The 23,500-nt window shown below is 45.2% G+C and overlaps 2 protein-coding genes across 5 annotated transcripts in view; one reads left to right on the top strand and one right to left on the bottom strand.

Annotated features, from left to right (window-relative positions):
* Positions 1-1,183: 1,183 nt before the first annotated feature.
* Positions 1,184-21,316, bottom strand: UFD1 (ubiquitin recognition factor in ER associated degradation 1). Of its 2 annotated transcripts, XM_011367201.2 has the most exons (12): positions 21,175-21,316; positions 18,071-18,203; positions 17,672-17,704; positions 14,721-14,842; positions 13,654-13,784; positions 12,014-12,086; positions 8,112-8,180; positions 7,158-7,223; positions 6,827-6,874; positions 5,950-6,038; positions 4,970-5,051; positions 1,184-1,306 (listed from the first exon to the last, which is right to left on the bottom strand). In XM_011367201.2, exons 1-12 carry the CDS (start codon positions 21,175-21,177, stop codon positions 1,232-1,234), a joined length of 924 nt encoding a protein of 307 aa, XP_011365503.1. In that variant the 5' UTR covers positions 21,178-21,316; the 3' UTR covers positions 1,184-1,231. The 2 variants fall into 2 exon arrangements, with proteins under 2 accessions (XP_011365503.1, XP_011365504.1); XM_011367202.2 differs by lacking the exons at positions 17,672-17,704; positions 18,071-18,203; positions 21,175-21,316 and adding an exon at positions 17,017-17,592.
* Positions 21,317-21,475: 159 nt separating this feature from the next.
* Positions 21,476-23,500, top strand: part of CDC45 (cell division cycle 45) — a 33,758-nt gene continuing 31,733 nt past the window's right edge. Inside the window, exons 1-3 of one of the 3 annotated variants that reach the window (XM_023534673.1) lie at positions 21,476-22,098; positions 22,220-22,279; positions 23,037-23,129. In XM_023534673.1, the coding sequence (XP_023390441.1) occupies positions 22,048-22,098; positions 22,220-22,279; positions 23,037-23,129 (204 nt within the window). In that variant the 5' untranslated portion in view covers positions 21,476-22,047. The remainder of the gene's footprint in view (positions 22,099-22,219; positions 22,280-23,036; positions 23,130-23,500) is intronic. The other 2 variants (XM_011367203.2, XM_023534672.1) reach the window with 2 other exon arrangements.

The raw sequence follows: 23,500 nt of genomic DNA, 5'->3' as shown, positions 1-23,500 counted from the left end.
GAGGACACATGGGTGGATGCTGGGGCTATTTATCTCGAGGGGTGCATCCTCTCCTTTTCGGAATGTTGGGAGGAACCCTGTCCAGAGAAGGACCCCTCTGCATACAAGCAGAAGGAGACCTGATACAGGGAAGACCCTGCTGAGCCTGACCATCCCCACCCAAGGGATTAGAAAGCCTCATTTCTCTCTACATTCTCCAGAAGCTCCCCGAGAGGAGCTTTTTTGTAATAGCAGGATGGGATGAGGGGCAAACAGGCCTTCCTCCAATTCCTGGTCAGTGGCCCAACCATCAATCCATGTTAGCATCTAATCAAACATTTAGAAGCAATCCAGGTTTTAGTCAGTCCCTGTTTTTATTTGAAATTCTTGATTTAGAATTATTTTCAAGGAAGAAAAGAGATTAAAATTGGATTAACATATCAAAAGATCTCACTTTATAGAAAGTGAAGACCTGAAACCAATAAAAAATAAAGACAGGCCAGCAGACCTTGGATTATTTAATACATTAAACTGGGAGTGGGGGGAAGGGAAGGAAAAAGAGAACTGAATCTTTAGCTTTTACTTATTCTAATATTCACATTTGTGCTTCACCATGAAGTTATTTTACCAAAGAAAAGATTAAGGAGCCAGTTATTTCCAAATGAAATCAAAATAAAAGTGGAAATGCATTCAGATCAGGTTTTCCTTCTGAGGAATGGTTCTCTTGAAAAAAATCATTATGCAAAAATAGAAACACCCATCTTCAAATACTTAAATTGCTTCCAGAGTAACAGAATAACCACTATTTATAGAGCACATATCTATTTAAACAACTTTTTCTAGGCCAAAGGCAATATCTAAGCTATAGACCCACAAAAAGAAAAGAAAATTGAAAAAAAGAAGAACACAAGTTAGAACAATTCAGTCCCCCCCATTGGTTTTTATCAGGAACTGAGGCAATTTGCTTCCGCTAAGGGAGTGGGAGTGTCCCCAAGGACTGAAAGCCAGAAATGGCAAAAGGGCTGCCTAAAGGACCTCAGTGACAGCTTCCTCTTTACCCAAATCAAGTACACAACCATAAAGTCCTGCTGTTCCACTTCCAAGTCAAACTTAGTAATTCTTAGGTAACTAACTCTATACAAACCTAAAGTGACAGAGCATCTGCAATAGTCTCACCCCCATCAAGGCCAGTAACTAAAAGCCATGTGTTGCAATTGATCATTTTATTTTTCAATCAGCCAAAAGTTCCAACTTATGGCTTTCTTCCCTTTTTACGCAATGACTGTCCTTCTCCAGAGAAAGCGATGAATCTGCCTCCAGCTTCATCCTAGGTGTGAAGATAAAATACTATTTTCAGAAACTTCTTGGAGGTTTATAAAAAAGGCTTTATTCTGTTAATTTATGTACTATACATCCATTTCCTTACTTCTACATTATTCATAATAAGAAATGTGTTTGAAATATAAATACAAATCATAATTAATTGAAAACAACCAATCACAACCATGCAACCACCATAGCCTTTATCCTCAGGTTGAATGTATATCCTTTTGGAGAAGTATCACATTTTCAATATAAAAAGTATAAAAACACCCTCTCAAAAAAATCACCTATAACTCCACCACCCCAAAATAACATTTCCAATCACTTTTTGTATATGCTCATATAAACTATTTTCGTACTTAATTCCCAAGTCTCAAGTCAATGAATTTCTCTTCTAGTACATTCTAAAGGCTACATATAATTCCATTCCAGGTTTGCAGTATTTTAAATTGCTATGGTGATCAACTTACTGTGTTTGTACAAGGCTGATTTTTCCTAGAAGTTGAATTCATCAGTAAAAGGATGCACATATTTTTAAGGCTTTTAATATATGGTGACTCACCAGCTCTCAGAAACATTCCAAGAACTATTCTCTCACCAGGAAAAAGACGATTATTTTTTCTGAACCCTCAAAAACAGCAGGTATCTTTCATGTGCTTATGTTGCTAAGTCAGTCCAAGGTGTTATCTATACAAGAGGATTCTGAGCTCCCATACACACACTCCTATACTCAGCCCTCACCTGATGTAGTTGCTGTACCTCTGGTGGAGCCTGTACAGGTTTTACGTGGTGGTGACCATGTAAATGTGAGTCTCAGCTGAGCCATCCAGTCTTCCTTTCCTGCAGAGCCTTGTTTGTCCGCTGTCTGTGTCCCCCTTCTCTCTTCCACATATATTTAATCACAGCAGGCACTCCACATAAATCACACTGCCAACTATGTCTGCTTGAGGAAGGTGTCTCCTGGGGCTTTCAAGCTGCCCTTCCTGGACTGGCCATTCTCTTGGTGCTGCACATGGGCATGGGACCACCTGTTTCCTGGATCTAAGGCTTTATTTCTACCTTATTCTTTCATTTTAGTGGGGTACATCCTCCAGTAGCTTCCTGAGAAAAGGAGTATGAGGACTATGTTTTTATGAGATCTCACATATCCAAAAGTACCTTGTTTCTACTCTCATGTTTCACTGATAGGGTGGTTGGTGTTAAGTTGCTCTCGGGCTGCCATAACAAAGTACCACAGACTGGTGGCTTAAACAAGGTATGTTTTCTCACTGTTCTGGAGGCTTTACATCTTAGACCAAGGTGTTGACAGGTTTAATTTCTCTTGAAGCCTTTTTCCTTGGCTTGTAGATGGCTGCCTTCTTGCTATGTCCTCACATGGTCTTTCCTCTGTATATCCAACTTCCTCATCTTTTACCAGGGAACAAGTCAGAATGGATCAGAGACCCACCCTAATGGCCTCGCTTTCACTTAAGTCACCTCTGTAAAGGCCTTATCTCCAAATACAGTCACATTCTGAGGTACTGGAAGTTAGGGCTTCAACACAGGAATTGGAAGGCAGGGAGAGAGGAGATAAGGGCACAGTTCATCCCCTAAGAGTTGGGTATAGAATTTTTTAAAGAGTTTCCTCTCAGAATTTTGAAGACCTAGCTCCACTATCTCTTAGCTTCCTGTGCCATTCTTGATCTGTGGTAGAACCTCTTTCCTCCTTCTAGAGGCTTTAGGATATTTTCTTTGCCTCAATGTGGGGCTATTTTCGTTCACTATGCTGGACGCTCAGTGGGCCTTCCAACCTGCAAATTCGTGTTTGATTTGGAGCAATCATTTCCCTGATAGTTGCTGCCTCTCTGGTTTCTCTAAGCTCTTTTCAGAACTCTGATAATTTGGATGCTGGCACTGGAAACTTTCTGACCATGATCTTCACTCTGGGGTAAGCTGGCTGGGACCTTCCCTGGGCTCATCAGAACATCCAGAGAAAGTTCTTCCAATTGCAACAAGCAAGTTTAGCTGCCAGTGTCTAAGAGCCAAGCAGGGGAAGGACACCAGGGTGTTGACATTCAGGATGCCAACTGTCACTCGTTCCATCTTGCAGTTTGGTCTTGCTATCCACTGTGCTGATGACCCCAAACGCGGAACCGTCCATGATGCCTTTTCCTGGGGTGAGGGAGGCACAGCCTCAGTGGGGTGAGGGGAAGGTGTTGCTGCAGTTCTAACTGCTTTGTGACACATACTCTCTTTAGTCCATTTCCAGAGGTACCCTTTGAGAGTTCAACCACCTAAACCAAGCTGCCTCTGGGCTTCCCCATGGCCCACTCAGGATGCAGCTTTTCCTGGTCTATTAGGTTAGTTATCACTTGTCCTCCTGCTCCGGGGCTGCCAAAGTTTTGTTGCAGTTGCCGCCTTTCCTCTTCACCATCTTTATTACCTTATCACCTTGTACTAAAGCTTTCGTGGGGTTTCAGGGTAAAGTAGAGCTAAGTATGTGCCTTCAATCCCATCTTCAGTCATACATTTCTTCTTAAATATTCACGGATAAAACAGCTCCAGCTGTGCCTGCCAGCCTCACCTTCCCTTTCCTATATCTCCAACAGTAGGGTCACAAGTCAGCCCAGAGGGTAGCCCCTGCTGGGGCCTCTAGGCCTGGGTCAGCAAGACCAGCCTGCAGCTGGCAAGGGCCTGGAAAGGGGACCTCAGGGCAGACTCAAAGAGTGAGGTCTGATTAAGGACCACATTTGTTCCTCAGAGCCTAGAAGGTCCCCAACACTGGGTTTAGAACATTAAGGCTAAGAGGAGCTGTGAGGCCGAGGTGTGCAGACAGCATAATGTTATCTATTCCCAACCACCTAAAAGCTACAGAGGAGTTCAGTTGTCAGAAGAGGCCTGTGAAGGCCCCACAGCCAGAAACTGGCCAGTAACTGGTCCCATCTGGCAGCCCACCCAGAACGGGCTCAGGGCATATCTGTCCTCTGCTACCCCTAAATCCCCAAGAGACCGAATCTGTGAAAAAAGGAACTAAGAAAGTGCTGGGTCTAAAGTGTTGGTGTTCTAGAAATATACAGCACACACAGCCACAGCCGCTGGCTGGGATGAGCAATCTGCAGCAGGGCGTGCTGGGTTTTCAGTCAGTTTCTAGCACCTAGAAGAAGTGCCCAGGAGGTAGAACCTCTTTGTCAACACCTCCTACCCTTCCCTTCCCTTCCTGTCACATGAGAACTCCAGGGCCAAGGGAAGCCGCTCTCCTTAGGTCTCAGTGGATGCCATTTCTGGAGTGTGGTGGCACTGAGGTGGCCATGCAGCTGTCAGGGGCTCTGCCCATGGGCCCTTGGTACTCTGACCTTCACAGACCTTCATGCTCACAGCAGCCACCTAACGGGACTGTCCTGGGAATTAAATAATTAAGTATAAAGCACTCAGCACGGGGCCTGACACCTGGCAAGGGCTCTGTGAACTGGTATTGTGCTGATCACCACCACATGATGCCAGAGCTGCAGCCTGCACATACCCCTTCAACAGCCTGCACAGAGCTTCAATAAGACAATCAGGCCTCTAGGGGGAGGAGGACCCCAGGAATGCAGAAAAATATGACAGAAACACCCTGATTCAGAATGGAAAGAATTCCCTCAGTCACACGAGAAAATACAATTTCTAATTATACATGAAATATACCTACCTCTTCAACCTTTTTGACCAGTGGACGTGAATTTCTGATGAAAGTGATCTTACCAAGTTTAAATTCATAATTGGGAATTCCTCTGTAAAGACAGAAGAGGAGAAATGCTGGTTCCAGGAGAAAATGACTAAAATTCACTTTTGACAATCAAGAGAAAGGCAAGCCAAAGAGATGATAAGTATCTACTTGGTGACTATCATTCTGAGGTATGCAGCTACAGCCCACCCTGGCCTTGGGCCAGCCCTTTGGTGCTCCCCAGCATCCCTCCAGGAGGGAACCAGGCACCTGGGACAGGGGCCTGCAGACTCAAGGCCTGGCCTGCGATGAAGGGTCACCTGGAGGCTTGGGAGGCCCTCACCATCTCTATTGTCCAGCCTCACAGATTACCCTGGAAGGGCTACACTTGCACTAAATCTATTTCACCCCTTCAGAGTGGGTAGATGCCCACTCTGATGAAATAGATGAAAATCTAATGATTTTCAGCATTCTTCTTCCACTCTAACACTTAGACAGGTGGCATATCTCATCTCTGCCACCACTGTGACAGCCACCACAGCAGTGAATTGGCTCTGAGTTCCTGGACCAAACAGTGATCAGCTCCTGCATCCTGTTTGAGGGAAGCTGAGACACTGTGACTTGATGAAGTCACAAAACAGGAAAATAGATTACTAGATAGTAACTAGAAAGGTTTTAAATAGGAGCTAGGTCTGATCAGGTGCTACTCAGGGTCACGTAGAAGCTAGACTGCAGTAGTCCTGGATGTGTGGAAGACACTGAAAACATTTCTGCTGGGAAACATCGACCCCCTCATCGCACTCCAGTCCCCCAAGGAGAGCAGGCAGTGGGAGTACTCATCCATCTCACAAGCCTCCTTGATCCTGGTGTTGTCTCCAGAGCTGGAGTGAGCCTGCCTACCCACCACAGACCCCCTTTGGATAATGATAAAGCATCAGGCTGGAGGAGAGCCAGTTCAGACTCACCTTTTAATGTCTCCAGGCTTAATTGGGGAGGGACTTGGCTCTACACCTTTCTTCTTCCCATCCAGTCTATTCCCAGAGCCGGAGAAGGCCTAGATAGGCAAAAAAGAGAGTGTATGTGCACTGAGTCCCAAGAGCCAAAGTGAGCACATGCATGCCCTTTGCTAACTGCTGCACAGATATGTGCTGGGGAGTGCCACCCAGTCCTCCCAGCTGCTGAAGTGTAGGCAGCCGAGATCTTTCCACCCAGCCCTTCAGGGCTGCTGTGAGCTGAAGGGAGCCTCCTAGCCCAAGGGCAGCCAGTAGCCAATGACAGGTTGAAAGGTCTACCCCTGGCCTTTGCAGGGCCACCCAGTTTGGGGCCCTGTGTGTGGGCTAAGGCCTCTGCCACTACTGCCCCACAGCTTAGCTTTCCAGTCCTGCCACCTCCACTGTTGCCCAGCACCCCAGTGCCCTCATACTAGTCATCTCCACCTTTTAACCAGGAAGCCTGGCTGGCAGCAATGCTGAAGGGTCATGTTGCAATTTACCTTCAAACAGTGCAGGCCAAAAAAAAGGGGGGACATGTTCTCAGAGATAAAGCAAACGTGATCACATTTGGTGACTAGTGAAGAGTATTTGTGTGTCCATTGTACTATTTTAACTTTTTGGTAGATTAGAATTTTAAAAAGAAAAAAAAAGTTGTGGCTGTCTTACAGAGTTGTTAGGATTCAAGGAAAAGGTGGATGTTAAGTGCTCTGGAACTAACAAAGTGGCAGATAAGTGTGTGCACAGATTCCCAGAGGCCCAATGCTGAGGTCCATGGAGTGTTACAGAGTGGCTGGAAGGAGCAGATGGCATGGCAGGAGCAAAGAAGTAAAACACATGGCCTGGTACTCACACGGAAGCCCAGCTCTCCAGCGTAGCCACTGTGGTCAGTTTCACCTTCCTGACAGGAACAAAAAAACAGGAGATGAGCTTTTCAACAGGGACACCGCAACTTTTCCCTTGGGCCCCTCATTTCTATTGCTATCCCTGCACCCAAATGGCTGGGACACACCGACTCCCAGGAGCAGGGCTAGAAGAGAAGCAGGGAATGTAGCTGCATTGGTACCAGCAGAGAGGCCAAACATGGGCAAGTTGTCAGGACAGACCCAGGACACACTCCCAAAGACTGTTACCACAGAAGGCATCTGGTGGATCAGATGAGGGACGCTGGGGAAACAACTTACGGTTGACTCCTCATGCTGGACTTGTCTTTCAGGTTCTTTGTAGCCCAGTGGAGCATCAAAGTCCACCTGTGTTCCCAACATAAAAAGTAAAATTGTGAGACACAGCAGTACTTAGGCTTCCTTAGCTTTTGTTTTTGAGACGACCATAGAGTCCTATCCAGCTGTAAGAAGTAACACAGAAAGATGCCCTGTACACTTTGCCCAGTTTTCCCAATGGTAACATTTTACGAAATTATTGTATAGTATCACCATCAAGACACTGACATTTTTACTGTTCAGAATTCCTCAGTTTACACAAACTCATTTGTGTGTGTTTAAGTTCTCAAAACTCTATCACCAGTGTAGGACTGTGCATCCATGTCCAATCGAGATACCAAATGGCTCCAACACAAGATTCCTCACATTGTCCTTCTATATCCACACTCACCTCTCTGCCAGTGACTTGCTCCAACACCCACAGCCCCTGGCAACCACTATTCTGTCCCCTTCTAAAGTTCTGTCATTTCAAGAATGTTATAAAAGTGGAACCCGATGGTGTTTAACCTTTGGGAGTTGGCCCTTTTCGTCAGCATCATCCCTAGAAAGCCACCAGGCTATGTGTATCCCAATAGTTCCCTCCTACCCAGGAGTTGAAAAAACTTCCTTAGCTTTTTTCTTTTTTTTTAATTGAGGCTTCTTAGCTTTTAAGAAGTTTCTCTCCTTCGCAGGTCTGAGATGCTGATGGATTTAACCATCTCAGAACTGGCAGCAACTCTGCCACCCCCACTGGCCCAGAGATGGATCACAAGGTCAGTGGCCTCCTCATGATGTTCTGGCACCATTTTCCTCCTCGCTCCCTCACACAGTCCCAGGGGCTGTGTGAAGTGACATCCTCCTGAGGCAATGGCCTACAGGGGCTACCAAATGGCCATCTTCCCCAGGCCCAAATGTACTGTAAGCAGCAAAGTCACTCACGTTCATGTCGCACTCGATGATGGACACAGCCTTGTCGGGCTTGGTTTCCATCACCCGCAGTTCATAGATCTGTGGGAAGAACACAGATCAGTTGGATGGTTTTATAGCACCACTGCAGGCTATCACTGTTATGTTACTACAGCTCCCTACCCTGCTCCTGCAGACATATCATTCATCTCCATGACACCCTCCACAGCCAAACGTCTTGCTGACAATGAGGCTATGGGGATGAACTGCCTTGACACCTGCCTATCTCTCAACAGAGGCTGTTCCCCAAAAGTGGTTCAAATCAGACAAGGCAGTTGTGGATCAAACTGCAAAAGACGCGCATAGCCTTTACCCCAGAAACTATACTTCTAGGAGTTTATTCTAAGTATGCTCACTCCAGCATTGCTAATAATAGTATATACCTCAAATGCCTTTCAATAAATTAGTTAAATGAATATCTATTCACATATAAATTATAGTCACTGTGGAATACAATGTAGGCAATAGAAAAAGAAGTTAAAAAACCAGTTATGTTGCTGTATGTCTAGGATGACCTCATGTATGTAAAAACATATATTAACAATGCCCAGAGGATAGGAACTAAAAGTGACTCAATCTACTTTTTACGACATCACTTTGGATTCTTTCTTTTTACCTAGAATATGTCTTGTTTTTATCATGAACAGTCTAGATAGTCCCACCATTTAAAAAACTTAAACATGAGGAGGAAGGTCACCAAAGTAAAGTGAGAAGGCTCAATGTGCCCAGTCTATATTTTAAAGTTTCTCCATTATCTAATAGAAGATAAATAAAAATGAATATATATGTCACTGTGTGGATGTGCCATAATTTCTCCAATCAACATCTGAGCTTTCTCTAATGGTTTTACTATCATTAACAACGCTGCCATGAACATTCGGCTATGTGTCTCTGGGGGCATGTGTTCACATTCCTCTACAGTAGTGTTTTCAAACTGCAGGTCATAGCTAATTAGTGTGTCATAAAACCAATGTGCTGCAACCAGAACTAGAAAAGAAAAACACCAGAAGACAGCACAACAGAAATACTAGAATATGTTGCATGTAGTTAGGATAAACACTTTTGTGACTTATTTTTAGCTTTATGTATTGTAATGCTGTATCTAAAACAGTAATTTTAAACTGTTTTGAAACATGAATGCAGAGTTTTCAGTTATTTTTATTGACTTAACTTTACTGAATTACAGAGAATACTTTAATTCTAAATAACTCTCTAGAATTATTCTTTTCCAGTATTTCAGATGACATCTTTTAAGCCTCATATATTAAATAAAACTGCTTTATATGGAAATATTTATCATAATTTACTTCATATTTGCCTGTTTACTTGTTTTCCATTCCTTCTGGTACTCTAATCTTTCCTTCTAGGATAATGTTTTACTCCTAAAGTACATGCTTTTAAAGTTCTACTAGCAAATAAACTCTCAGATTTTGTTTATTTGAAAATATTTTTATTTTGTCCTCATCATTCAAAGGTTTGATGACAGTTACTTTTTATCATCCTCTAAAGACATTTTGCTATTTTGGGCTATAATAGTTGCTATTCAAAGGCCTTCAATTAGCTATTCTTCTGAAAGTATTGTATTTTCTCTCTGCTCACCTCTTTATACCTGATATTTGGTATCTGTAATCTACCCTATTTGAGACACGTTAAATATTCCCTGTAACTATGGGTTGATGGCCATTTGTAAAATAATTTCACCTATTATCTCTTCACATTATCGCCCCTCCTCCATTCTTTCCTGCTGGGATTTTCATGGAGCACATCTGACTTTCTTAGTATCTCCAATACCTCAATCTCTAATATGTTCCATCACCTCGTTTTAGTGCAGAATTCTAAGTCATTTCTCCAGATTTAGCTTTCATTTCATTCATTTTTTGTTAGAGGTTGTTGAACTCTGTTTTTCAAACTTCCTTGGCTTTTATTTTTATAGTCTTTTGTTGCTTGCTAAGTTTTATGGTTCCATTTTACAACCTCTTTGAACATTTTATACTTAATTACTTTATATTTGTACGTGAAAGTCCCAATATGGAGTTCCTAAAGGGTCTAAATTTGATTTTGTTCTCTCTGCTTTGCATGTCTGGTGGTTGTATTATGAGTTCTTGTTTGCTTGTTCAATCTATACAATCTCAAAGGCTTAACTAAACTGGGGGTACTTTTCCCAGATAGAATTTGGGTTCTTTCTCCTGAGATGAGGGCAACAGGGTATATTCTGGCCTCTTTAAGAGTTCCAGTTTAATGTGAAAGTCTTCGATTCAGATCTCTATAGCACTGATATGGCCATTTGCCCTCAAGACAACCCTGCTAAGAAAGTCTTGAAAAATTTTCTGTATTTCCTGTGAGCCCACCCATGCATTAATAACCTAGGTTGTATCTTGATTTAATTGGATTTTATCAGAAGGGCCCTGTAGAGTATCTAGTCTTTCCATACTTAAAATAATAGAAGTCCAAACATGTGTTTCAATTCTATGTACTGTATGTAACTCACCTTCCCTTTCTGTGCAAAAATATCAATTTGAGTTATATTTAGCATCACTACCTTAATATTAAGAACAAAAACATTAAGCCTACCTATAGTTAATTATGAAAGCTTTAAGTATTCAGTTAAGGTAAACAATACCTAAAATGTTCTCTACAAATCTAAAGGCAACAAGATGATTTCTTAGTTTTATAGAAAAATATGACTCAAACTCCAAAATATGGAAAAGTAAGAATTCTCAATATCGGATGCCTCAAAAAAAAAGGAAATTACTGGAGAACATACTGGATCCTTACACTGACACTGAGGGAATCACCGTCCTCTTGATCCTGGAGGAAGGGTATTGGCTGAACCACAGGCTCCTGTTCATGGCTATGAGGGTCCCCTGAGGGGATGGAAGAGTGTGTGAAGGAGCTAAGAGCTGGCCTCAGGAAAAGCCAAGCCAGGGCTGTGGTCACCCCTGGGCAATAGGTGGTCAACCTTGTGAGGGTCTGTGAGGGTCAATCACAGTTACCATCACAGTGGACGAGGGGCACCCACATCTCTGCGCTCCATGACTGTGTTAGGATGGCCTATCAACAGGATTGGCAACTATTACATCTTCCCTCAGACATGTTGCCATGAAAATGAGGAAGTGGATGCTGTCTTGAATTTTGTGGGAACTCATTTGTCAATATACGTGAAATGAATGAGAAATAAAGGACAAGATATGGTATTTCACTTTATAGTTAAATTGTCTACACCCGGACACCTAAGAAGCATGGAATCATGAATGATTCCATGTTCAGACCCGAAAGACATGTGTCAAGACAACCAAGCCAAAAGGAGTACGGAAAAACCAAAATTAAAGAAAACAGGAGGAAGATGATGTGGGTTCCCATAAGGAGAGGTGACCTCAGGCAGCATTATCACTAGGAGCCAGGCTCTGCTTCTAGGTGCTCCACAGCACTGGGAGTGCACTGCAGGGCCAGCTCTAGAAGGGCCTATCTGCTTCCAAGGAAGGGAATCACAAGGACGAGGACCTAGATTGGTTCGTTTCTGTGTCCCCATAGCCCAGCAAATGGCTTAGCTCAGATTATAGGTTCAATGCAGATCTTTCTAACTAAGACACAATCAGCAGGCTCTCCAGCATGGTACATAGACGTGTGATTTATAAATACAATAATAAACTCGTTTACCTGTAAGTTATGAGTTATCAAAACACAGAGTTACTAAATGATTGGTACAGGGCTCTAAAAAGCAAACAGTAGGCAGCAATTAGTTGACAAAAGCCAGGCACACACTGCTTAAAAAGAAGTCTCATTCATTCAAACACCAGAATGGCACTGCCTCGTAAGGTGTGACCTGCACCGAGCTGGGCTCCAAGCCCTGCTGGCCCCATGGCCGAGACACTCACCTTCTCATTGTAGTTGATGGCAATCACGTCCCCGGTGGTCAGACAGGCAAAGTTTCTCAGTGCATTTTCTAATCTGCAGACACATGCTGTCAAGGCACAAACACAAATTGTGGCTCCAGAATCCAACACTGTGACATGGCACATCTCGGAGAAGATCTTAGAGTCTAACTGAGGGAGAAAAGAGCCAGGCTATCCAAGTTCGCTTCTCTTGGTCACACAGCCTTCCAGGATAACAGCAGCTTTGTGAAAAGGTGGGATGCTGTTTTCATTCCTCATGTGAAATGGCACGCTACAGGGCTGCCCTGCCCTCGAATACTCCGGAGACCCCTGAGCTGTCAGATCCAACCCACTTGATCTGAGGGCAGAAATGGCACTCCATCGCTGCTCTGTGCGCCCCCCACATTCTCCACTCTATGCTAAGACAGCCTTTATCCACACTGTCGGCCAGACTAAGGACCATCAGATTTACTCTTAGCTGATGAAAAGTAATATCCTTTCTCTGTATACTAACAAGTTAACTAGATAGTTACATCCTCTGAAAGCAACCAATAAGTCTGTATCATAACACGTGTAAAGGTCCAAAGAAAAATCATGAGGGGACTAAGGTCAGAGGTAGGCCCCACTCCTGGGCACTGACAGCCAGACATGCGCCTCCAAGCAGAGCTCTGAAGGACAAGGTAACCAGACCTTGCCACAAGACATTGTCCTGCCTGCAGGACAGGAAGCCTCTATCATGAACTGCTATGAGCAGAGAGCCCAACACCCCTGCATGTCCAGGACTCAGCTGCAGGGGACTCAACACACTCATCCACACACAGTGAGTGGGGGGCTCGACATGGCTCACCCACATCCAGGACATGGCCAGCAGCAGCGTGCTCCTGAGCTCCTTCCTGGAGAGAGTGTGCAGGTGAGGTACATGGAGGCAGCTTTTCTTTCACTCTCTTTTTCAAGCAAGCATTTTTTAAAATAGGTGAAAGAGTGACCATTCCATAGCATAATCTCAACAAGCTAAACTGGGGCCTCCAAACTAGAGATCTCTGATAGTCCACACACAGCACACCCCCTCACCTAAACTGGTCACTCTTTAAATTATAAACACACATGTCTAGCTTATGTTCAGAGATGAACACAGAAAAAAAAAATCACTGGAATCTAAAACCTTTGTTTCTCTCTTGTTTAGAGAAAGAAAACATACTAAGTCAATGTTCCCCATTGGTTTGGAGTGAAAAGTATTTAAGCCTGGGTAAAAGGGAAGGGTGAGTGACAAGTTCATGGGCACCAGTGGCTCACAAAAGGTCGGGGCTGAAGTGCAGACTGGCTGGCCCTTCTACTAGAATACAATGGGCTTTGTGCTAGGTGTCACAGTCCACCTGAAGGAAGGGTTCCACTTTGCCCAGGAAGAAGTGTCCAGAGAGTATATCCAAAAGAAATCCTCAGAGTACCCAGTGCACTTGTCCAGGCCCAGGTCCAGGAGCCAGGGCAGATGTGCTGGCTGAACACCACTGTTCTCAAATCACAACTCCAATCACAACAAATGTATGCTCCCTGAAGTAGGCACATGTTAAACAAAGCACTCCCTGTTTACCTGCAAGCATACCCCTCTTTTGTCTAGAAGAACCCTTCTTATTTCAAAAGGATACACTGCTTTAGGGTTGGTGATATCCAGGAAGTCAGGGCTCTGAGGCTGAAATTTGGAGTACGTGGCCACTTGAAGGTTGACACTCTCCACCTGAACCAGTCCCCCTTCTTCCAACAGCAAATTCTGCATCATCTAAAGGAAGAAGAAGGCTACATGAGGATCTTAGAAATCAAGTAGCCAGCAGGACTGCCACTGACCCACTCAGCAGGCCAAAGTCTGACATTCAGATGGCCTTTTCTTTGAGACCCTGGCCTGAAAGGCCCACAACTTATTCTAGGCTGACTCACCCTGAAGAAGCCTGGGAGCTCCAGGTGGTATGGAGCCTGCCAATCAGCTAATAGAATGTGTGTGCTCACAGACACGCTGGTAGTCAACTCAGCAGCAGCAGCTGGGGAACCCAAGACAATCAGACAATCCCCTACTCTTGCCAAGAGCTGGAAGACCAAGAGGTGGGCCGGCAGCTCCATACTACCTAAAGAGGCATCCCAGGGGATGTGACGCTTCTCAGCAAAAGGGATTCAATTAGTTTCTGGTTCAAAGTAGTCTGAGAACCTGGACAAGAGGCCACCCAAACTCTAAGTCTGCAGTTGGAGTGAGAGGTACAGTATCACCACCTTTTCTTTCATCTCCATAGAGGGACCATGTCGGGGGTGTCTCTGTGGAAAGCCTAAGTGCTCTAGAGAGGCTTCATTTCCATAGCAACAAAGTTGAGTGCTTTAAAGGGAAAGACTCAGTTATAGGCAAGTGTGTAAACAGACACCCATTACAAAAGAATTGAGGAGAAACTATGAAAAATGAGGGTAAAATGTATAACAATCTGAAATTCTATACTCAGATCATTTCAAAAATACTCCTGCTTCATTATCTTTAAAAAGCCTGACCCAAGAGATCACAGGTAAATGGCAAGGCAGTGGTGTCTAGGCTACCAGTTGAGCAACCATCAAAGAAAAGGCTGCCCCCAGTACAGGATGCACTGTTCCGAATGCCCTCCCTCACTCTGACTTGGGGGCAGGACTGCCCCCAAGACAGGCCCACAGACTCTCTAGGGACCAGGATGGCCCCACTCACCCAGTGTGGGAGGTAGCAGATACCCTCATCAGCCACAAATTCCAGCACACCACAGTGCGTCATGCGGTCTGAATTCTTGTTGGTCAGTTTGAACAGCATGGGGTAGGTAATGTTGAGTCGGCCTAAAATCGAGAGAGGCTATGAGGCAGGGCTTCTACAGGGGAGAGAAACCCTGTTCTCCAATGTGCTCCCCAGCACCCACCATGACTCCACAAAGCCTTGCCCCTCAGAGCAGGCACTCAGACCCATTGTGGTGATTAGTCCCTTAGTGTCTGCCTACCCACCAGAACCCCACACTCCCTGTGAGAGCACCGCGCTTGGCCCAGAACTCAGAAATGTTTGGTGACTCACATACACAGCACGACTTACACTTGTGATTTTCTGAAATTCCTATTTTTAAGTGGCTTGTTTACTCATTTATTTTCAAATATTTAAGTGCCAACCATGTGCTGGACAAAATCCTCACCCTCAAAGATTTCTAGTTCGAAAGGTGAGAAAGAAAACACATGCAACTAGATGCCGTGATGCAGTAGGAGGGGCAGAGCAGGAAGAGGCAAGGCTCCTGGAGGACTTCCTCCAGGCGAGTCACGGTGGGGAGGCCAGGAAGAGAATTCTAGGCAGAGGAAGCAGCCTAAACAAAGGCATGGAGGGAAGGGGAAACCAGCCAATTCATGAATGGCTGGCAATTAGGTGAGACTGGGGCACAGAGACAGGGTATGGGAGCAGTCTGGAGGGGAAGCCGGGGCAGAAATTACACAGGGTGAGACCAGTCAACAGTGTGGGCTCTCAGCAGGGTCACGACACAGTACGTCCCCTCTGAGGTTAAGGCCACATAGAGGGGCCAGACAGGCAACCAGGACTGATGGCATGCTAACCCAGGAGTGCAGAGAGCACAGAAAGGAGAGGCTAGTGACATGAAGCAGACGAGGACAAACTGATGTAGTAATGGTGTTTGTCACATGCCAGGCCCTCACTTGGTCTTCCCAAAACAGTGAAGTAAAGTACTGTCATTAACCTTTTTAGCTGTGGGAAACTAAGGCACACAGGTTCAGCAACATGCCTAGAATCACAAAGCACATAAGTGGCAACGCTGGGATTCAACCCAGGCTGCTGGCCCAGATCTGGGGTTTAACCACCGAAGCCCACTTTAGCCTACTGGTTTAGGCAAACAGAAGTTCCATTCAGCAGCAGGAGGTATGGCAGACTCCATTCGGAATCTTTCTAAACATTTTGATGAAGCAGATTGAGTAATAAGCTTGGGCAAGAAGCCACCAATAGGGGAGAAGAGCCTCTGGAAGTGGATATTCACCACAGATGCAGTGGTGGGCATAGGTATTCTCACATCATAAAGGTGACTTGAATGCTGGCAGTAGGTGGCCAAGGGCCCAAACACCAGCCTTCCAGCCCCAGGGAGCCTCCCAGCTATATAGCTGTGGAAAGGAATTGAAGTCAGTCAGAGTGAATTGGATTAGGCTCCAGCCGGGGGTCTGAGATTCTTACGGTTAGAAGAAATCCATGTTCCCCAGTCTGTTGGTTTTCAAACTGCACTCTGTGATTTAGAGAAGTGCTTTGGGGCTCCCAAGCCCTCTGCACCCCCTCACCTCCTCCAGCCCGAGCAGCAATCTTTTATAAATTAGGACTCCTGTAAGATTTCGTTTGGACAGTTTCTCCCACTTAAAAGGTTTGAACAACACTGGTCTAAACCCCACTGTCCCAATCTCTGACTCTCTTCTCAGACACTTATGTCAAGGGTCACTCTTAATGCTTAGCTCCTGGGGTCAGCTCAAATGGAAAGGCAGGCTCTCTGGGGGCCCTGACCCCCTCCACTGTGATGACAGGAACCTGCCTGAGGGAAGTGAACCCCATAGCTCTATCCCCCAAGTGGCTGAGCCGAGACGAGAATTAAAGGCCTCCATTGGTTGTGGCCACTGCTGCTGTTAGCATCAGTAAAGCCCTGCTGGCTAAAGGCCACCTTATGCCTTCTGACTGGTGTCACATGAGTTTGGGCTGTTTATAAAACACAAGGCACAACCTAGGAGGAGGTACTCCTGCCACACAGCAGCTCTGATGGACAGGTGCTATGTGTCCCAGTTTAAAGATGAGGTAACTGAAGTTCGGAGAAGCCCAGTCTAGCCTAGAACCAAGCCAGAGCAACACCAAAGCTGGCACCCCTTCTCCACTGTGCTGCTCCACGTGTACTGAACACCAAGTATGGACCCTCCTGCTAGTGGCCTCCACGTAGCCTGCCCCAGATGGGATGAATTCAGGAACACCACTGAAAAGGCAATGATTGTACCTGTGGTCAGGGTTTTTAGTGTCCAGGAAGAGTAAGGCCAGGGCATGAGGTCTCCAGTTGCTCTCATGGGATGAGGGGTTGGGAAAAGAGGAAAAGTGTGGCCACTCTCACAACTCATGAGCCTTTCTCACTCCTGGTAAGAGGCAGGAGCCAGTGAGAGAAACCGCTTCTGGGGCAGAGGACTCAAGTTTATGACATGCTGCAGATACACTGGAGCAGAACAGACGAAAATGCGGGCCTGGGGTTGAGGAAAGAGGCTAGGGGAGGAGATGAGCGCCCCGCTGTACAGCACCCTCTTGGAAGCCAACCACTGTTCTGTAGGAGAAAAACTAGTGAACCTGACCAACAGCGTGAGCTGCCCTGGCAGTGTGATAAGCACTGGTGCTCGGACCTTCCTTTGGTCTTCACGGGATCAGAGATGGGGGAGCGAGGGCGGTGTATGCAGAGGAGATCCTCTTCACAAAAGAGGGACCTGGAGCTGAATCCTCACTGGCCCCCAACCTGGACAGCTGGCCACCAGGGGCTACCTTTTCACTAGGGCACCTGTGGCCCTAGCTCTCCCAGCCCAGCATACACCCTCTAGGAACAATTCCCAACCAGATTGGCATCCACATTTATATTACCTCAGTTCTCGAGTCATGTAGAAAATACTTACTAAGTTGATCAAGGGCAGAGGGTGGCATAATAACTGTGGAAAGAACATTTAAGAAATATTAAAAAAATAAAAATTTAAAGGATAGAACAAAAACCAAAATGCAGTTTCTGTTATATATTTAAAAAGTATTAAATAATACTTGTGGGGTAGTCAGAATTTAATAATAATCTTTCATAAAGAACTTTACTTGCTGTAATTTATTTGGGGGAACTGAATGGCTACTAGCCATAAATCTAATCACAATTTGGACCCTTCTCCCCCTTAGCAAATCTGGGGCAAGCAATGGTTTCACTGTAAGTAGCTTCTGTTACACATGTAAAATATAGACTGTTAGGAGACTATAAACACTGCAGGCTGAGGGCAGAAAGGTTACTATTCAAAATAAAAACAAGCACATACTCTTCCCGCCTTTCTCCACATCTGACCTGTCATTAGGCCCTGCGAGCATGGACACGGAGAAGCAGCGGTACTGCGTGGAGAAGCGATTCTGGAAGACCCGGGGAATCGGGTGGTCAAACATGTTGAAAGAGAACTAGAAGAAAGAAAGAGATGCCGGAGTTAGAACAGAACAAAGGTACATTTCTTCTCGTCAAAAGCCAAAACAGGTCAGGGTAGTCAATGCTGCTAAACTTCCTCAAAGAACAAAATGCACCAAAATACTGATGAACCAGAGCAGTCGGCCTGGCTTCCTGGTAGCATGATGAATCTCAAGTCTGTTTCTACCCTTTCTGCCATGCATGGTCTGTCCCTCTGATCTAGTTTCCACCATTTTTAGATGGTGCGATCTTACTAAAATAACCGAGCACATCAAGCCTGTTCTTAACCTCTTTCAGCTCTCCCCTACACACACACACCACCCCCACCCTCCACTGCAATCCCGGCCAGACCTCGCACACACCTCAGGGACTGGTTCCTGATGGCCCCACAATCTCCTACACCTGCCACCCCGCACCCTGGGCTGGTTCCTCTGCCTGGTACACTTTTCCTCTTACATGAATTAAAAAACAGCTATTTATTGAGCACCCACCAAATGCCAGGACCTGAGCTAAGCAGTAGGGAAACAATACTTCAGTGATATCTATTCACTAACAAAGCAGGTACAAATTCTGCCCTGGCAGAGCTGACTTTCAAGACAAAGAAACAAGCAAAAGAAAATACCTACATATGAGCAGGTGACAAGTGCTCTGAGGACAAGAGAGGTTAAGGGACACAGAGCTCCTGGGCATGCTTATTTTAAGTGGGTGGGCAAAGGGCTCTCTGCAGAGACCTGAATGCCAGGAGAGGGAGCCAAGCAAAAACACAGAACAGCATTCTAGGCAACTAGAAGAGCAGGCACCCAATATTTGCACCCCTTCACCTGGCTTCCATGACTATCCTTTCCTTTCTCCAGGAACCTTCCCTGCTCTGCTCAGGATCAGGTCTGGTTCCCCTGCAAGGAGCCCTCATGCTGTGCTACACTATGGCACTCCTGACTCCCATTAATTAGTAAAGCCAAGACATGGTGCCATCAAGAAGGTAAGATTCCAGCTCTTAAACTACACATTACAATGAGGCTTAGAAAATATGTTAGCACAGCAATCTAGGGTCCTCTCAAAGTATTGCAATTATTTGATGTTTCAAATATAAAACATCAGAATATAAAATCACCCAACAGGGTGTATTCCAAAAGAACTGAAATTGGGTCTTGAGATATTTGTACACCCATGTTCACAGCAGTAATATTCACAATAGCCAGGAGGTGGAAACAATCTAAATGTCCACTGACGGATGAAAGGAAAATGTAGTATATACATATATTGTTCAGCCCTAAAAAAGAAGGAAATTCTGACACATGCTCAGGACATTATACTAAGTGAAATAAGCCAATCGCAAAAAGACAAATACTACTATATGATTCCACTTATATGAGGGCCCTATGTAGTCAAACACATACAGACAAAAGAGTAAATAGAATGTTGGTTGCCAGGGGCTAGGGGGAGGGAGAAATGGGGAGATATTTAATGAGTCTAGAGTTTCAATTTTGCAAGAGGAAAAGTTCTGGAGACCAATTACATAATAGTGAACATTTTTGTATATTTAAGAATGGTTCAGTAAATTTATGTTGTGCGTTTTTTTACTAGTTTTAAATAAAACCTCACGACGGACAAATATTTCTTGACTTGATTCCAAAAATACATGAAGTAGGGGGAAACCCATCTACTGATGAGGTAGTTAATTAGCAAATCCAATATTAGCACACTGAATCAGTCATCTTCCTAAAATGCAAACACACCAGGCTCCTGCTTAAAATCTCAAACGGTTCTTCACTCTGTGTTCTAACACAGTAGTTTTCAAACCTTTGCCTCTCTTCTTTAACCAGCAGAACTCTTGGACAAAATCATGGCCAGAAGCATAACAAATGAAAGTGTTTCTGGATGAAAGAAGACAAAGGAGAGAGGAGTGGGAGCCTCCTCTAAGTGCCTCTCACTACACTACCCCATCTATGCCATTTCTTATTTTTGCAATATGAAAGAGGAAAATGTGCAAAGTACTTAACACTTATACTAATCTGTCTTCAATTCAACCTTGAACTTTTCTGCCCCTCCACAATGCTCTTCACCCCAAATCCTACTTTCCTCGACAATCCCAATGCCTAGCATATCGCCTACCAAATATCGGGTATCCAGATCTGTTAGATAAACCTGAGAACAGAAAGATGATTCAACACTGACACACAGATTAAAATCTAGTAATCATTCCTTGCTTTTACTAAAATAAACAGGTGACATTGAGGCATTGATTACAGTGGTAATGAGACCGAGCTTTGCAGCCAGATTTGGCTTTAAAGTCCACTCCCCACTTTTGTGACCTAGAGTAAACTATCTCTTTAAACTTTTTCTTATGGTTAAAATGATAATAATCATCCTTGCTTCCAAGGGTATTGTAGGGATTAAATGTGATAAGGTGTAATGAGAGACTGTAGGTGTTAAAGAAAAACTGTGCAACGGGAAAAGCGCCAGCAAATATTAGCTACTATTGTTATCGTTACAGAATAGCTTAAATAGCCGAAGGTTTGACCTCAATCACACCCAGGCACGTCTAGGAGATACTGAGCTCAAGGAAATGGGGCAAGAGCGGGGTGTTCCGCCCACAGGGGTGTCCCTCCATGCATTCTTCCTGGGAAGCCCCCCGATTCTTCTCCTCACCCCAACAACCTTTCAATTAATTTGGTATCTGTAAAAATCTGTTACGAGTCTACCACTTGCGAGACCCGTGGTGAACACAAACATGGAAGGAGCTCAAGTCCAACTGAGGGAAAATGCGAACCATGCCCCGAAACAGGAGATGAGCAGAGGCTGTTCGTAGTCAAGGGTCTGTGTCTTGACGAATGCACCCAAACCAGCAGACAGGGCTCAGGCCCGGGTGACTCGGCATCTCCGCAACCGTCATGTCCGCTCCGCCAGGTCCGGGCCTCGGCCCCCTGCCCCAGCCCCAGCTCCCAGCCCCTGCCCGGCCGCGCTCACCATGATGGCAACTCTGCCTCGCAGAAACCACTTCGTCCAGCAAATGTTATAACTGGAGCCCGCAGAGTTGCTCTCCTCACAGCCACCGCCGCCGCTGCCTCAGCTCGGATGCCCAGGAAGACTCGCCGGAAGTGCCAGAATTTAGACTTAGGGGGAGGTGCCCAGGACCGGGCTCGGCTGCAAAAGAGAAAAAGCCAGGCAAAGGCGCCAAGGTCTAAAGTTTCCCCGGAATAAACAGTAACATGCCCTTTCGAACTTGTTGTTCGCTTTAGAATAACTTTTTAAATTATTTTAAATTATAATTTGATAGCAACCCCCCTCTGGACGAATTTAGTAGGACCCATTCTGCTTACTGACTACACTACCCAGAATGCACGTAGTTTCTAACTTTGCTGCGACATCGAAGACTCGGGCGGAAGTAAGCTACACATGGGCCTTCGAACTAGACCGAGAACCTATTGAAATCGTAAACCGACGCCTTCGTTCAATGTATAAATATATTTAATTTAAGGTCAGATGGTTTCTTTTTTCCTGTAATTCCAGTGGGGGTGCATAATAAGCTTCTCTGCCCAAAGTAAAGATGTCCACCGAGCGTGGAGTTTCTGGATAAATGGGAATCAGAGTTGAAGTTGGCAGACGTTTTGCCTATTGATGACGCTCTTCTGAGACAGGCCAGAAATTTTCAGCCGTCAATAGCGGAGCGCTACTGACGCCGCAATATGAGCCAATCATAAAAAAGGAAAGGCTGGGAACTAAGTAGCTATTGGTTGGCCCGTGGACCAATCGGAAGAGTCCTGATTTGGCGGGAGTCTTGACCGCCGCCGGGGCTCTTGGTGTGTCAGCGCGAGCTCGGGGTGTCCCGCCGCAGTGGTCATGTTCGTGTCAGATTTCCGCAAAGAGTTCTACGAGGTGGTCCAGAACCAGGTGACCCCATTTCTTGGACCCCGAGTCCTTGTCGCGGGGAAGGGGTGGAGAGCGGCCGTGGGAGGGCGGGAGGGGCCTGGGTTCGAGGCGCTGCTCTCAGCTATCCCTCTTTCCCGGACAGAGGGTCCTTCTCTTGGTGGCTTTGGATGTGGACGCTCTGTGCGCCTGCAAGATCCTACAGGTGAGCACTAAGGACTCAGGGAGGCTGGGGCCGGGCGAGAGATGGGAGTGCAGAGTGGGTCCGGGCGAAAGGTGAGGGCTTTGAGTCTGGAGGGAAAAAGATGAGGTAGGGAGCAGGGCAGGAGGTGAAGAGCAAGGTCAGGAACCCCTTCCTAGGTGAAGGCTCACCCTGGGTCGGGACTAGAGCAACAATTGAAAGCTGGGAGAGGGGACTCTGAGAGGTCGCCTCCCTGACAGGACAGTATTGGCTGGGTTTGAGAAGGATTAGGGAAAAGTTAGGGGGACTAGTTAGTATTTTTGCAGTAACTAGGCAAAAAATGGCCGCATTTGAGAGACCTGTAGACCTGTAGTGGCTTTTCAAATGTGGGTTTTGAGATAGAGGAATCTGTGACAACTGAGGGCTTAGTGGTGTATAAACAATACTGTGAATATAGGGTTCCTTATGGAAGACTATTGGTTTGGTTTTGAATATGGTGCGATGGATGTTTACATGAGCTTTAGTTAGGCTCTTGGTTTAGGAACTACTTCTCAGAAGACCTAGAAATCAGATCAGCTTTTCTCTCAATGTTTTCCTTTGGTAATTTTCAAAAGTTCAGCAAAGTTTACAGAATATTACAGTAAGCACTCATATCCCCATCATCTAGTTTCTCCCATTAACATTTTACTAACCTTATTTTATTACCTATTGTTTCAATGCATTTCGAGATAAACTGAAGACATTCTAAGTTAGATAGGCTTTAAAAATAATCTCTCTCTAGGCACTGTTCCAGTGTGACCACGTGCAGTATACGCTGGTTCCAGTTTCTGGGTGGCAAGAACTTGAAACTGCATTTCTTGAACATAAAGAGCAGGTATGCAAGATGTATTTTGGAATAATTAGGCTCTTTTTTACTCAATTGAAATTTCTTGTTTATGTATCAACTGTATTAGGCAATACAGAAGAGAAAAATTAGCAATATGTCTAGGAAACCTACCTTCGTCAACAACAACAACAAAAAAAGATAATAATATGGACAGCTTCTAACTTTGAACTTGTATTGCAGACATTTCGTTGTAAGATGTTTGGGATTTGGCAGTTAGTTTTAGATATGGCGTCGTTAAAATTATTTTAGTCCCAGGGTCCCCAAACCCCGGGCCATGGACTGGTACTAGTCCATGGCCTGTTAGAAACCAGATGGCACAGCAGGAGGTGAGCAGCCGGGGAGCGAGTGAAGCTTCATCT

This window comes from Pteropus vampyrus, unplaced genomic scaffold, assembly GCF_000151845.1.
Source record: "Pteropus vampyrus isolate Shadow unplaced genomic scaffold, Pvam_2.0 Scaffold130, whole genome shotgun sequence".
NCBI classification, from domain to species: Eukaryota; Metazoa; Chordata; class Mammalia; order Chiroptera; family Pteropodidae; genus Pteropus; species Pteropus vampyrus.
The sequence above is the reverse complement of the archived record's forward strand: the minus strand, read 5'-3'. Positions and strand labels throughout refer to the sequence as shown.

Excerpts from the sequence above, each read along its gene's own strand:
- UFD1 (XM_011367201.2), bottom strand. Across the intron at positions 12,087-13,653 it reads ATCACCAACCCTAAAGCAGT|ATTAGAAAATGCACTGAGAA; the intron begins GTATCCTTTTGA and ends ATGTGTCTGCAG. Across the intron at positions 1,307-4,969 it reads TGGTCAAAAAGGTTGAAGAG|GATGAAGCTGGAGGCAGATT; the intron begins GTAGGTATATTT and ends CTTCACACCTAG.